At 35.8% G+C, this 15068-nt stretch overlaps 1 protein-coding gene across 2 annotated transcripts in view; it reads left to right on the top strand.

Moving 5' to 3' along the window:
• Nucleotides 1–558: 558 nt before the first annotated feature.
• SYT14 (synaptotagmin 14) overlaps nt 559–15068 on the top strand; it is a 138964-nt gene continuing 124454 nt past the window's right edge. For both annotated transcript variants that reach the window (XM_039230118.1, XM_039230117.1), the window contains exons 1-2: nt 559–685; nt 6391–6606. In XM_039230118.1, the coding sequence (XP_039086049.1) occupies nt 574–685; nt 6391–6606 (328 nt within the window). In that variant the 5' untranslated portion in view covers nt 559–573. The remainder of the gene's footprint in view (nt 686–6390; nt 6607–15068) is intronic.

Genomic DNA, 15068 nt, shown 5'->3' with positions numbered 1-15068 from the left:
ATAGAGCTGATTTTGAGGCAATTAGTGGAACACTTTGATTGGAGTATAATATTGAAAAGAGTGGCTGGAGCTTTGAATGCCAAGTTAAGAATTCTTGAGTTTATTAAACAAAATGGGCCGTTGAAGTTTTTAGAAATAATACTAATATATATCCTCATAAATTTGGCTAAGCAATATACCCATGCATGGGAAATAATTTTTTCTAATTCTTGGGTTAAAATTTTTGTAATGCTCTTAAATGAACTAAATATATAGCTGCCTATTTTATAGACTCCTGTATTTTAAGGATGTTCCAACATAATTTATACAGAAACTTTTAGGTTTGAATAAAGACTGTTGAATGAATTGAACAGCTCATTAAAGTATGCCATTTGTTTTTTCTTACAAACCTGTGTGAACTATGACAATTAAAAAATATAATTCAAATAAAGCAGTAATCTAACATATGTGTGGGGGTTTCCTTCTTATTAGTAGCTTAAAGAAGAATAAATGCTTACAGCTGTGACTTTTTTTTCTCTAGTATCTCCAGAGGCAGTTGGATTTTTGTCAGCTGTTGGGGTGTTTATTATCTTGATGCTGCTCCTTTTTCTCTATATTAATAAGAAGTTCTGTTTTGAAAATGTTGGCGGGTTTCCAGATCTTGGTTCAGAATACAATACAAGGAAGAACTCACAAGATAAAATTTGTAAGTATCATCACTTCTTCTCTTGTTTGTTCTTTTTATCTCTACCATTCTGTTATTTTATTTTTTAAAATATATATGGGAAGGTTGGTTTTGACATTGTAAACTAACATTTGAGCACTTTTCTGTGAGTTAAAAATCTATTAAGTACATTATGTTCAATTATCACTTATCAATTATTATATCACTATATATCACTTACTGTTGCTAGATATTAGGAGAGATGAGGCCTGTAATCTTATTTTTTCTTTCATGAAAAGTGTTCCTTGGCATTAATTTTTTTTTCACATTATTGAAAGAGTTCTTTATTTGCTGTTTCCAAAGACTGGCATATTTAACTGATAGCAGAAGCAAGTTGAGAATTTTAAAAGCAAGGTGTTAATTTAGAGCAGTGTTGTGGAGCATTAGCAGAAAAACCTTGCGTTTCTTGTCTAGGTACTGTGTTGGGGAGATGTTTTTCTCTTGTAGCTTAAAAAGCAATAGCATCATTGTTTATACAATCTATTAGTTATGGAATTAAATCTGTGACTTTTGCATTTGGAAACGATAGTACTTTATGTGATTTTGATTTAAGTTTAGTGTTTCTCATACTTCAATCTTGCTTTTGGATCATTTGTATAGAATGTACTGGTTTAAAGATACCCCTTTGGGCAGCCTCCAAGAATTCCCTGATTCAACATTTCTGGTTTTTGTTTTGTGTGTGTGTTTTTTTGTTTTGTTTTTTGTTTTTATTGATCTAATGACCCCTTAACACTCTTAAAGATTATTGAAGACCCCAAACCGCTTTGTTTACGTGACTTGTATCTATTGATGTGTACCATATTAGAAGTTAAAACTGAGGAAATTTAAAAATATTCTTATCAGTTTATTTGTTTAAAAAATCAATAAAACTATTACATACATGTTAAACATAAGTAATATTTTTTAACTTTAAAAACTATATATTTTCTACCCCACCAAATGGTGAGAAGAGTGCCATTATTTTATAATTTTTTGCAAATCTCTTTAAATGACTGGCCTAGAAGAAGCAGCTGTTATTCTCATGTCTGCTTCTGCAGTCAATCTGTCATGTAGCCTCTGGAAAACTGCAGTGTTCATTTGTAAGCAAATAAAAGTGATAAAGTTAAATATCCCTTTATTGTTATAAAAATAGTTTTTACCTTGAGGATCCCTTGGGAAGGTTTGGGGGACCTTCTTAATTTTTCAGAACCTGTTTTTTTCACTTATTAAATAAGAATAATAATATTTACCTCCTAGAGTTATTGTGGGATCAGGTGAGATAAAACTTGTAAATCACAATGCCTTGCATCTGGTAGCCACTCAGCAGATGTTTGCCCTCTGCTGTCTCCTCTATTCTAACCTCTGTGCAAATTACTTAGCTCTTTTCCTTTTAGTATTTTTGTTAATTTGAAATGATACTGGTAGTTTGTTAATAATACAGGGTAGTTCCCCTTCATAGACTGTTAATAAATAAACTAAAAGTCCGTAATCAAAACCCTTTTTATACTTCTTCTTGCAGGTATAGAATAAAAACCAATAGTATTTGAGGGGAAATTATTGTCTTGCTGCTGTTATGATAGCTATGGAGTGGGAAAAAATGTCATTACAGTTAAGCCAAGTGGTTTGATTTTTTTTTTTGGAAGAGTCTTTGCTTCAACATACTTCTTTTAATGCATAATGCATTTACAGAAAGAGTAAATGCCACAATGCAAAATAATAATATTGAGCTCATGAGTAGCAACATTTAAGTACATTTTAAATTCAAATTCCAAAGTGGTTGATATTTTGAGAAGAGAAGATTCCATTATTGCATCTGTCAGGAATAAGGAATTAGAAAATGGCATTTTTCAAAAATTTTCAGCAGAATCTGCCTTCAGTGTCTTCTCTGGTGGACACAATCAGTAATGCTGTAGAAGATTTGACCGCTGCTGTTGGAGAAGTCAGCTACGCTTTAACTGACTCAGTTGCCGAACAGGTAACCAGTATGATCAGTGGCTTTCGTCCAGAAGAAGACAGCTCTGCCGTAGCAGAAGCTGTAGATACTGCTAACCCAGCAAGTGCCACGTCACCACAAGTCTCCAAAGACACTAATTGTCAGAAAACACAGTCTAGTTTAGAGCACAGAGCAAATCACATCAATTGTTATAATACTTCAGTTTCACAAAAGCAAGAGCAAGGGATGAATGAAGAAAGAATATTTAAACATCTTAGTGATAGGCAACAGACTCTATCTAACTACCAAGAAAGTGATAATGCTGGCGGTGCTTCTTCTTTGAAAGGTCACTTGAGCGAGAGAGGGATGTCAGTTCTTAAACAGAATGCAAAGGCTGGATCTGCTTGTCAAGAACTTGAAAGTTCTGACAGATATAAAAAAAATGGATTAGGAATTACTGATGGTGGTAAGAATGATTTAAAGGAGGTAAGATACCAAGAAATGAAAGAAAATCATTTAAAGAAAACTGAAAAACAAATTAAAAGTAAAGGACCCAAAGGGCATGAGTGCTCAGGAAATGAGTGTTCTCCAAAAGATATTTTGGCAAGCAATAGACATACAGTACAGAAACCCATCATGAAAGAAGACATATATCCAGCACCATCAGCTAATTCTAAAGATAAGTTACACGGAAGGCGCAAAGAACAAATAAATCCAACAGTGTGCTACCAAATGAGAGGAGACATAAAAACAAAGAAAAATGAAGCCGTTTCTGCCAACAAAGGAACAGCAAAGATTAAAGATGAAAAATATTCTAAGATAATACCAGGAAAAGGTGAGGTCTCCTAATGTGGGTTTGAATGATAAAATTTTATCTTGAGTTTTTAAATTAAGAAAATATCATCCAAACTTCCAAACTTTCCTCTACATGTCTATAAATCTCATTGAAGATGTTCCTGGGGGCACCTGGGTGGCTCAGTCAGTTAAGCGTCTGACTCTGGATTTTGGCCTAGGTCATGATCTCATAGTTCATGAGTTCAAGCCCTGCATCAGGCTCCATCCAAACTGACAGTGTGAGCCTGCTTGGAATTTTCTCTCTCTCCTCTTCTCTGCCCCATTCCCACTTATATTCTCTCTCTTTTTCTGGGTGTCTCTCTCTCTCAAAAGACATACTTAAAAAAAAAAAAAAAAAAAAAGATTTTCCTCAACCCTCTTACCGGGAGACGCTTTTAAGGTCATCCATTTTTTTTCTGGCAATCATTTATTTTGAAAGCATTCATGTTCTTTGTACACCACTAAGTTAAGTATTGTCCTTCGTCCCTTCAGTATCTGGCCACTTCTTCAGTGGCCCTAATTTTTCTTAATGTTTCTTTATTATACAACCGAAACTCGATAGTTTTCTTAAGTAATGTGCATTCTTTAGTTGGAATCTATTTAATGAATTTAAAATTTTATATTTTTGTAATTAACCCCTGAGACCTTTATACTATGTTGCTCTTCAAGTCATTCCCAATAAGAATCTGTATCAAGTATCTTATATTTTTCCTTTAGAGCAATAGGGTTTATTTTATTGAATAACGTGCTTTAGAATATGTGTATTCATTTAGCCATATATTAAGAATTGTATATGACTTCTGTATTCACAATGAGTATATGTAAATAATATTTTTCGTGAGTTCTCTATGTAGAATTAAGGTTCCAACTAAGCATTTATAGTTTTTAACCATAATATTTGTGACAGTTTTCAAAACAATGAGCTGACATTTCTTAGTTTGGTTGCAGAATTGCTCTGTGCTGCTAGTTATTACTTTCGATAATCCCTTCATCATTTCCATTTACTGCTGATCTGATCACAAGGCCAAAAATACATTGCTTTTGCTTAAAAAACATGTACCTGACATTTTAAGAAATAAATTTAGATTCTCATAAAATAACAAAAATCTGAGTGGCAGTAGAAATGAGTAAGGCTTTGGGTTCTCCTGCAGGACATCAAACATAATGCTGCCTTAGAGACCACTGCCCTGGTATCCCACAATCCCACAAAGCACTAAAAGCTCTGAACTGGGAGTCAGAATTCCTGGGTTCTAGTCCAGATCTGCCATCACCTCAGTACCATCTAATAGCATTTTCTACAATGATGGAAAAGTTCCATATAGTCCATGTAGTAACCACTAGCCACAACGTGGCTACTGAGCACTTGAAATGTGGCCTTGGCACTGGGAAACCAGGTTTTAAATGGTATTATTTTAAATAAAATAGCTGCATGTGGCTAGTGACTCCATTTTGGACAGTGCAGAATATGACATTGCTATACCTTTACCCAATAACGGCTTTCTCTTAACTGAAAAGAACTTGGTGACATCGAAGCTCTCTTACTTCTATCTCTGAACATACCATTTCTCTACCGTATTTTAAACTACTTATTCTGTGTCTCCCCACTTGAATTTCAAACCTTGGTGCCTTTACTACAGATGATCTGAATGGAGTATAAAGAGAAAAATACCTAGACTGACTTAATCGTTTCTAGCTGCTGTGGTCTCTGTCTTTTCAGAGTTGTTTTATAATTCTAAGAAGGTTGCATCTTAGTTTAAATGAACCCCAACATAGTGCAGTTTCAAAGTTTTTACTTTAAAAAATGGTAATAACTAGTTTTTTAAAGAATAATATAAATTTTGTGTGGACTGAAAATTGTATTTGAAATTTAGTTAGACTACTGTAAAATTTTATTAGTAATTCTACCTTTTGCAGAAAATCAGTGTATAACCTTCCACACATTTTTATTTGTGCATATTAACATACACTGCATGTATGTATGTGTATATATTGCATGTAGGGGTGTGTGTGTGTGTTGTGTGTGTGTGTGTGTGTGTGTTTTAAGTGAGACATAGGTGTGCCTTCTGTTTTATAACCTCTTTTTTCTTAACATGATATATTTATTCTTCCCTGTGAGTACTTATAAGTTCACCTCGTAATTTGTAGTGACTGCATAGTATATCATTGCATAGATTTATCATAATATACTTAACCAAGGCCCAGGCATGGACATTTAGATTATGTGTTATTTTTGTTTTCTGTTGCTGTTAGACAGAATGCAGTGTGTTGTCTGAAACATATATCTCTGCTCACCTGTTAAGTATTTTCTTAGGCTGAGTTCCTAAAAATAGAATTGATAAATTCCTAGAAATGAATCAAAGACTGTGCAGATTTAAAAGTTCAATATGTATTGCCAGATGTCTCTCTGGGAGCATAGTACCAATGATAATTTTACCAATAGTATACACCTGCCCATTTCTCTGTTCTACTCCTAGCACTGAGCATTATCATTCTTGAAAATTTGGACCAAGATGATAACCAGAATGTCTCTTGTGACATGAATTATTTGAATCAGGTCCATATGTACTGGCAGTACTTCTAAGTTTCTTGGTGTGCTGCTGATCCTGTAAAACAAATTGTGTAAGGTGGCAAGCTCTGTTATTTCCTTTATCTGTAACATGGTTGGAAAATTCCGGCAACATTTTTTATAATTAGAATATACAGGTTGATCTTTTTCTAGTAAAAACATGAAAACCTAAACCTTCGGGCTTCTTAAATGAAAAAGCTATACTTCTCTAAAGCTGAAAATTCAGATTGTGTATGTATATGTATATTCGTGTATGTCTGGATATATGTGACATGTATCTGTGCATATATGTGTGTGTATGTACATGTATAGATCAAATTCATAGTAATATATTGTATTAAATTTTTGATTTGCTCTCCCTGTCATTCCGAACAGATAATTCCTACATGGACAAAGATGAGCATGGTTCATCCTCTGAAAGTGAAGATGAAGCACTGGGTAAATATCATGAGGCATTGTCCAGAACACACAATTCCAGACTTCCTTTGGCAGATTCGAGACAAAAGAACTATGCTTGGGAAACAAGACAGAAATACAGCCCTCTGTCTGCAGAATATGACGGCTACAGTAGTGAAGCATCGATAGATGAAGGTAAGATAGGTTGCTTCCTTTATTTTTTTTAGATCACACACTGTGGTATTAGATTAATTGTGCCTAAAATTCTAGGCATCTGTGGCTGCACCATAAACAAGAGATGGCTCACAGAGTCACGTTTCCGTGAATATAATTTATTGAAATTCAGATCTTTAGACTGAAGCCAAAACACAAAACACCTAAAAGCAAAACGCCAAGTAATTTAAAGACCATAGTAATTCTGTTCTCTCTTTCCCTGATGCAAGCGAGGTAGAAGATGTGAATCCGTTGTTCTCTCATGGGGAATCTGTCCCCAGATATCTGTGAGAGGAACTTACAGAGTCTCAAGTATCTCGTCGTGTTGGACATGATACTGGTGTGTAAATGTACTGTCTTTCACTCAGTATGGCCCTAAACAGGAGCCACATACTTCTTGTGGCTCACACCAGAAGTGATGATCTGTTCTGTGTGGGGGAAAAGGTATCCGAGGCGGATTTATTGAGAGCTGATACTGTGTTATTCTTTGCTTTAAGGGCACCTTAAAGAATTTTTGAAGATTATTTTGTCTCTATTTGATTTTTGCCTCATGTACTGATACTGGCTTAAAACTCAACCTATGTAAAAGATACACATCCACTCTAACATGTTTTTACATCTTTCTATAAGGGAAATAAAAGAGGTCTTGCCATGAATTGAAGCATATTTATTTTCACCTTCTAGGTAGGTTGCTCGCCTGCTTGATACAATGTATGACTATTCCTAGAAATTATTATCTTTATATGCAGATATGAAGAAAAGAGCAGTATATCTTAGACAGCATTTTTATTATACCAGACACAAACTGTCCTTAATTTTATAGCTGTGCTTTTTGTTTAAGAGCCTATTACTCAGCACATAGAGTTGTCAGAGGAGCTAAAGCATCTTTTTTTTTTAAATTTGGTTTGATGCTAACTAATGATTGATATTCTTTCTTTTTATTTCTACTAGTACATGGTTTATAATAAAAAATTAATAAAATACTGAGTGATTACTATACAGAAAGCTCATTATGAGATACTAGGAAAGAAATAAAAATATTAGATTCTACCCTCAAAAATACATTTCTAGTACTAGAGAAAATAAAACATGTGATTACATGGGGTGCCTGGGTGGCTCAGTCAGTTAAGCACCCAATTCTTGATTTCAGCCCAGGTCATGACCTCATGGTGTGTGAGATTGAGCCTGCATTGGGCTCTGTGGTGACAGTACTGAGCCTGCTTGGGGTTCTCTCTCCCTCTCTCTCTGTCCCTCCCTCCATCCCCTGTTCTTTCTCTTTCTCTCTCAAAATAAATAAACTTAAAAAACACACACACACAAAACATGTGCTTACAAGAATAACTGAGTAACGCAAAGCAGAAAAGCCAGTCCTTAACATATGTACACCCTTATACCCCATCACGTGCATAGTAGAGCCGAAAGAGAATGAGATTTGAACCTGATCTTTGTTCACATTCTCTGTCTTAACATATCAGCTACAAGCTTTGGGCAGTATAGTTAATTGTTTTTAGGTTTGTTTCCTGGTCTCTAAACTGTGGATAATACCTTTCTGATAGGGTTGTCATGAACATTAGCTGGTATGTGTGGTAGTTTTTAGCACAGTTCTGGCTCCTGTGAGTAAGTGAGCACTAAATGGTCACTGTAGCTGAGGGTAGTGGAAGCAGTGGTGGGGATGAGAGTGAGCAGTCATGAATGACCCCTGAATTTATCGTCTATGACCCTGGACACTTACCTTTCTGCAGCTTCAGTTTAGGATTTTTATTTCCTCCTCACTGCTTCTTCCCCCTCACTCCCTACACTTCTCTGCTGTTTTGATTGCTTCTGTCCCATAGTCCCATTATCCTCACATGGCTCTATAGTCTGGGGGGAATGCAGTGAGGAGAGAGGGCTTAACCTCAGTGGGTCTTCTCTTCTTGCCCTAACCTCTGGAACTGAACTGATGCAAATGTCCTGGGGTCACCTTCTCATTTCATTGAGGATCTCACAGTCCATGAGTTCAAGCCCCGTGTTGGGCTCTGTGCTGACAGCTCAGAGCCTGGAACTTGCTTCAGATTCTGTGTCTCCCTCTCTCTCTCTGCCTCCTCCCGCTCACATTTTGTCTCTCTCTTTCTCAAAAGTAAATAAACGTTAAATAAATAAATAAATAGTGATGAGATATTCATTGGCACTGAGTTTGGGGACAGAGTACATAGATTTAAGGATGGTCTCAATAAATCTCGAATGATTGAATATGTGCAGTGAGTGAAGAACCAAGAGTTTTAAATTAGTTTAGAGAGCATTAGAGAAGTAAGTTTGTGTGGGAGGAGGTAATTTAGTTTCCATCATGCTGAATCTGAAGTGCCTGGAGTATCCCAGTGGAGATGGATAGCCTTATTGTTAAAATGCTGTCGTGGGGATTTCGGATGGAGAGATGACCAAGTGATAATGTAAGAAAGCAGTAGACCAGGGGAATAGCTTTGTATTATAGATTATTACTTATTAAAAAGTCAAAAATCGCTTTGAGCCCAAAGTAGATTCAGTGGAGTAGGGGAAGAAAGGAAATTTGATTGAAGAGAGAGATTTCAGAGGTCAAGATCTTAGGTAAAAACAATTTTAAGTGATAGTAAATTCTGAACATGCCCCCACACAAAGATGCAGAAGTACATAGAAAATTCTAAAAAGTTTTAAGGACGGGAGTAAAATATCTATTGGGGAAGGTATGAGAGTGCTTTAGATAAAATGGCATTTGGGTTTAACTTTGAAGAATGGGTGTAAAGGTGGTGAAAAGATGAGGTATTTTAGAGGTATTTTAGAAAGGGGGAACTTCATAAACCCCAAAGTACAGAGTAAAGTCCACTTGGCTCCAACATGGATGGATGGATGGATGGATGGATGGATAGATAGATAGATAGATAGATAGGAGTAGGAGACAAAATGGAAGGAAAGTAGAAATCTAAAGCCTGGAGTGCTTCCCAGACTAAAGTTAGGATTTAATTTGTTAGCCACTGAGAACTCACTGAAAGTTTTTCATCAAAGAACAATGAAACGGGATGTGCCTTAGATTAGCAGCAGGAAGACTAGAAAAAGACACCAATTTTGGAGGTTTTTGTAGTAGTCTATGTGGAAAATGGTAAAAATCCAAATTACAATAGTGGTCCTAGAAATACAAGAGGACAGGAGAGACTTAGAGGTAGAATTGATCAGATTTAGGAGCTGAATGTATTTGGAACAAAGATGACACTGATTGCTGCCATTGTGACTAGGAGAATGATGAAGTCATTAATAATTAAAAGTGGGACAAAGAAGAGGTTTTATACATATGGTTATACGTGTGTGTGTGCGTGCATGTGTGTGTGTGTGTGTGTGATGAAGCAAGGATATTTAAGCTATTGGAAATGACCATGGAGCTTGAAATCAGGAATGAGGTTAGGGAGAAAAAGAGAGATGTTTTCAGATGATACATACTAAGAATATAGAAATCATGGAAATAGATTTAATTGTTGAGGGAGAATATATGGTAAGAAAAGATCAGAGAATCATTTCCTTTCATTAACAGGAGAATTAAGGATGGCACTTAAATAGAGAATAGAAAGTAAAGGCAATAAAATGGAGAATCAGGAGAATGTTGTCTGGAGAGTTTTGAATGCTGCACATAGACTGAGAAGGATAAGAATTCATACAAGCTGCTTTGTCTAATATCAAGTGATCAATAACGTTCAATTAAAGTTTTAGTTGCTTAGAATAGTTAACTTGGATTGAATCTTGTTAAGGAGAGAATAACTGGTCAGAAAGTTTACACTTGCTGCCTGCACTTTCTTACACCTACTCTCTCCTTTTCAACTTGTGGAATCGAGGAAGAGAGGTAGTTGAAGGGGATTGTAATCACAGCATTCACCTTCTCCCTCCAACCCAACCGTGGAAACCCTCCTCTGGCATATATTTGAGAAGGAGAGGGATTTGATTCAGATACACGTTTGAGTCTCCACCAGGTCGTTGTTCGTCTGTGTAGCTAACTCAGCAGAAGGCTAGTAAGGCAGGTCACCTAAGTGGATTGCTGAGTATAGTTCTCCTGGTAGGATTTAAGGGATGAATGCTTTCCTTTATTGCTCTGATCTTTCATTCTGCAGAGTATTCTGGGAGTTTATAAGGACCAAAGTTAACTGATGTGTAGGTTGAGGCAACTACAGGGAATTCCAGGGTAGAAGGAAATATATTTAAATGTACATGACATACTCTTCCCTCATTAGTGGTGGTAAGAAGCCATTAGTTCATTTCTCAACACTGACTAATTCTCATAGAGAAGCTTTGGAACGGCCAATACTGGAAGTATCTGTAAGATTAAAGAGGGTCAAGGAGGGCCTAGGTAGAACTAAGAGAGAACAGTGCAGAATTTTCTGAGCAGGTAGTTAAGAACCACCATGTTGAGCTCCTACTATATACCTGACTGTTAATTTCTGTGAACACCATACTGTTTAATTTTCACTGCAAATCATTGTGGTTGATAGATTATCTCCATTTTACAGAAGTGAGAAAAGATTTCAGATTAAGTAATTTTTAACCTAAGGTCACATGGTAAGTTACAAAAACTATGCTTATCAGGCCCACTGCAAAATGAATGTTGTTTTAGCTTCTTTTAGGTCATTCCTGCTACTTTAGTATCCAACCAAAGTCTCTTTCATACGTTATTAACCTCTTCAGTTGCGTTCTTTAAAACATAAACTGATATTCTAGAAAAAGTAAGAATGTGATGACGTATTTGTTATCATGTTTTCTCCTCTAGGTGGCCATATTAATCTTCCATTTTTTGAACTACAAAAGGGAATAATATCTGTAAGAAATTTTTCCAGGAAAAAATAAATATTAATATATCCAGTTTCCTTTGTTTAAAATTTTAACTTTATTTACTGTGTTGTTCTTAAAATTTAAGTCATTTTCTGATAATCCTATTTTATTCTTAAAAGGTTTCAGAGTTAAATAATAGGTTGTGGATATCTTGTTTAAGATTTGGTAAGATAGACCAACCTCTGAAATTGCGTTCATGCTAATTAGTACTTTCCATTTCTATATTAGTTAGGAAAAGCCTATTAAGGATGATTTTATACAATTTAATGTAAAATTATTAGAATGTCTGTTATTTATAGCTTTTCATTCTTAGCTCACCATAGAGGTTACCAACCTATATCTGTATATCATGGCATAGCTATGTGACTAAAATCATCTGTTGTTATTTTGGGGTGAGTTCATTGAAAATGCTATTAAACATTATTTCCAGCATCACTTATTTCTTAGGGTATGTAGCTCATATATATACATACACCTGTCATTCTCTTTTTTATGGCTACTTTACAAGCTTCATGCTATTAATTTTGATGTTATCTTAAAATTAGGGGCATTAAAACATTGATTTGTTCATCTTATATACATGTTACTTTTAAAATAATTTAATACTTAAGAATAATAAATTATGTATACTTTAAGTCCGTTTTAACTGCTTTATAAATATTTTTCTATTAATTTTCACAATTTTTTTGTGAAGAAGGCAAGAACAAAAAAATTCTGTCTATATTTTCCAGATGCCTTTGTCACAAAAATGTTTAGTGTCTTAAAACAGTGAAAGTTACATATATTACGTGGATTGTTTAGATTTTTGGTAAACTTTTTCTTTGATTTCAAATTTTTATTTATGCACATTTTTCCTGTGAAGAATTTGTGTGTGTGTGTGTGTGTCCGTGCACACTTGTGTGCGTATACATTTAAAAATGGCCAGTTTGAAGAGAAATTGATCTTAAAGACTTCCTCTGCATCCTTGTGTTTTGAAGATCTTTTAATGTGATGAGATCAGTTGCTTGCAGTAGTGTAGAATTCTTTTGTAGGCCTAGTTTTGCAGGCTGCCCGTGACCTAAGACGAAATGTCTTTGTGCAGTTCAGGTAAAGGTCCAGCCTGCCATGTGGGTGAGTTGGAAAAAGTCATTAAAGAGAGCCTTGATTGATTACAAAACTGAAACCCAGAGACATATGATTTTACTAAGATCATAAAATTCATGGGTGGCAAAACTGAAGCTGTAAGTGTTGTCAGAGAACAGGTCAATGCTTTTATTTTTTTTTAATTAAAAAAAGTTTAATGTTTATTCAATTATTTTTGAGTGAGAGAGAGAGAGCACAAGAGAGGAAGGGACAGAGAGAGACACAGAATGTGAAGTGAGTTCGAGGCTCTGAGCTGTTAGCGTAGAGCCTGACGTGGGGCTGAAACCCACGAACTGTGACGTCATGACCTGAGCAGAAGTCGGACAGTCAACCAGCTGAGCCACCCAGGTGCCCCAACAGGTTGATGCTTTTTTTAAAAAAAATTTTTTTATGTCTTTATTTTATTTTGAGAGACAGAGAGCGAGTGGGGGAGGGGCAGAGAGAGAGGGAGACACAGAATCTGAAGCCGGCTCCAGGCTCTGAGCTGTCAGCACAGACCCTGACGTGGGGCTGGAACCCACGGACTGTGATATCATGACCTGAGCTGAAGTCGAACGCCTAACTGACTGAGCCACCCAGGCGCCCCGGGTGCCAATTAAGAAGTCTTAATTGTAGACATTTGCTTTAGAATACATTATAGGAGATTTAAGAAGCCCCATCTAATATTCTAAGTCTTTGTATCAGTCTCAGCAGTAATTAAAGATACCACCATCAGTATGATACTCAAGTATAGTTCAAGGTACAGTACAGAGGCAGCTATTGTAAAAACGGGCATCTCTAGTGGGCATAAACTAGTCAACCAGTAAAAAGCTACACCTTACCTTGTGATGGACTGGTAGGAACATCAGCAGTAAATACACAGAAGTTATGGCATTCACTCGTGTTCAACTCAGAATCAACCACCATTCATACTTCAGTATTTTTTTCCCAGAATTTTTTATGACTGCAACTTAAAACCATGTATATAGTAATAAATGAATACATGTTCCTTCAAAAATTTAACCTGTTAGAGCGCTAAATGTTTCCTTACCTTGGTCCCTTTCCCCTTCCCAGAGGGAGGCATTATTATAAGTTTGGTATATGTCCTTCCACTCTTTGTTTTCATGCTTTACAAACACACAAGCTGCTTATAGAAAGAACAGTTTTGTGTGTTTTTGAACTTACATAGATGGTTTTATCATGAGCTCATTGAAGGTATAATGTTCCTTTTTTCTTGGAAAAAGGAGTAAAGTAGACAGAAAATGAAAGCAAGTCAAGAAGTATCAGTCAACAGGGGCGCCTGGGTGGCTTAGTCGGTTAAGCGTCCGACTTTCGCTTAGGTCATGATCTCGCGGTTCGTGGGTTCGAGCCCCGCGTCGGGCTCTGTGCTGACTGCCAGCTCAGAGCCTGGAGCCTATTTCAGAGTCTGTGTCTCCCTCTCTCTCTGACCCTCCCCTGCTCATGCTGTCTCTCTCTCTCTCTCCTAGAAATAAATAAAAATATTTAAAAAAAAAAAAAAAAAAAGAAGTATCAGTCAACAGAACAGGCCGAATAAAATTAAAATCTTTCTTCATTAGTCTTTCAACTTCTTAAGGCCAGGGACTGAGTCTTCTATCCCTTTCCTCCTGTCCCCTCTTGTATAACATAACCTGATTAAATCCAGTTAAGTAATTTTCTTGGATGGATTTATATTTTAGAAAGATAATTGTTCTAAAGTAATCTGCAGTTTGTGGACCAGTAGGCAGATTCTTTACTGTTAGAAGTTTCTAAATTAACACTTGTTGCCTTTCTTTAAAAAAAAGTTGGAAAGGAAAACATAAGGTGTTAATACATGAAATAGTAATTGTTTATTTTTAGATTCATTTACTTATTTTTTGAGAGAGAGAATGAGTGAGGGGCAATGAGAAAGGTGGACAGAGGATCTGAAGCAGGCTCTGTGTTGACAGCAGAGAGCCCGATATGGGGCTCAAACTCACGAACTGTGAGATCATGACCTGAACTGGAGTTGGACACTTAACCGATTAAGCCACCCAGGTGCCCCATAATTGTTTATTTATGATGCTAACTCCTCATATACTCTTCTTTCACATTTTTTATAAGTGATACTGACTTTGTACTGCTCAGTAAAAAAATTATCACTGAGGAAGAGAATATATTTATAAATGAATACTGGAACTGAAGAATGCAGTGATGCTGGGTTGGTTTCTTATTAAAAGCTTTATTGTAAAGATGATCATTAGAAATTGATTAATTTCTCTGTACTGTTTTTCAAGTTTGTTCTTCCATGTTTCCCACTCTGCACGTTGTAGGAGATCTAGATTTAACTGTTGTGCTAAGTTTACTTATATATTCTCTAAACTTGTTTAAAACACTCCTGAAATTTTAACACTTTTTTTTTTAAAGGAGTTTGCTTGAAACTGAACCTCAGTATGAAGTGATCTCACTCAAATATTTTTTCTTTCAAGCTTCTGCTATAACACAAGGTAGAATGAGTTAAGAAAGGGAGAAAAAGAAGACAGTTA

Source organism: Hyaena hyaena, unplaced genomic scaffold (assembly GCF_003009895.1).
Source record: "Hyaena hyaena isolate Hyena2069 unplaced genomic scaffold, ASM300989v1 scaffold_43, whole genome shotgun sequence".
In the NCBI taxonomy this organism is placed as follows: domain Eukaryota; kingdom Metazoa; phylum Chordata; class Mammalia; order Carnivora; family Hyaenidae; genus Hyaena; species Hyaena hyaena.
Note: the sequence above shows the minus strand (reverse complement) of the source record. Positions and strands in the feature narration are given on the sequence as shown.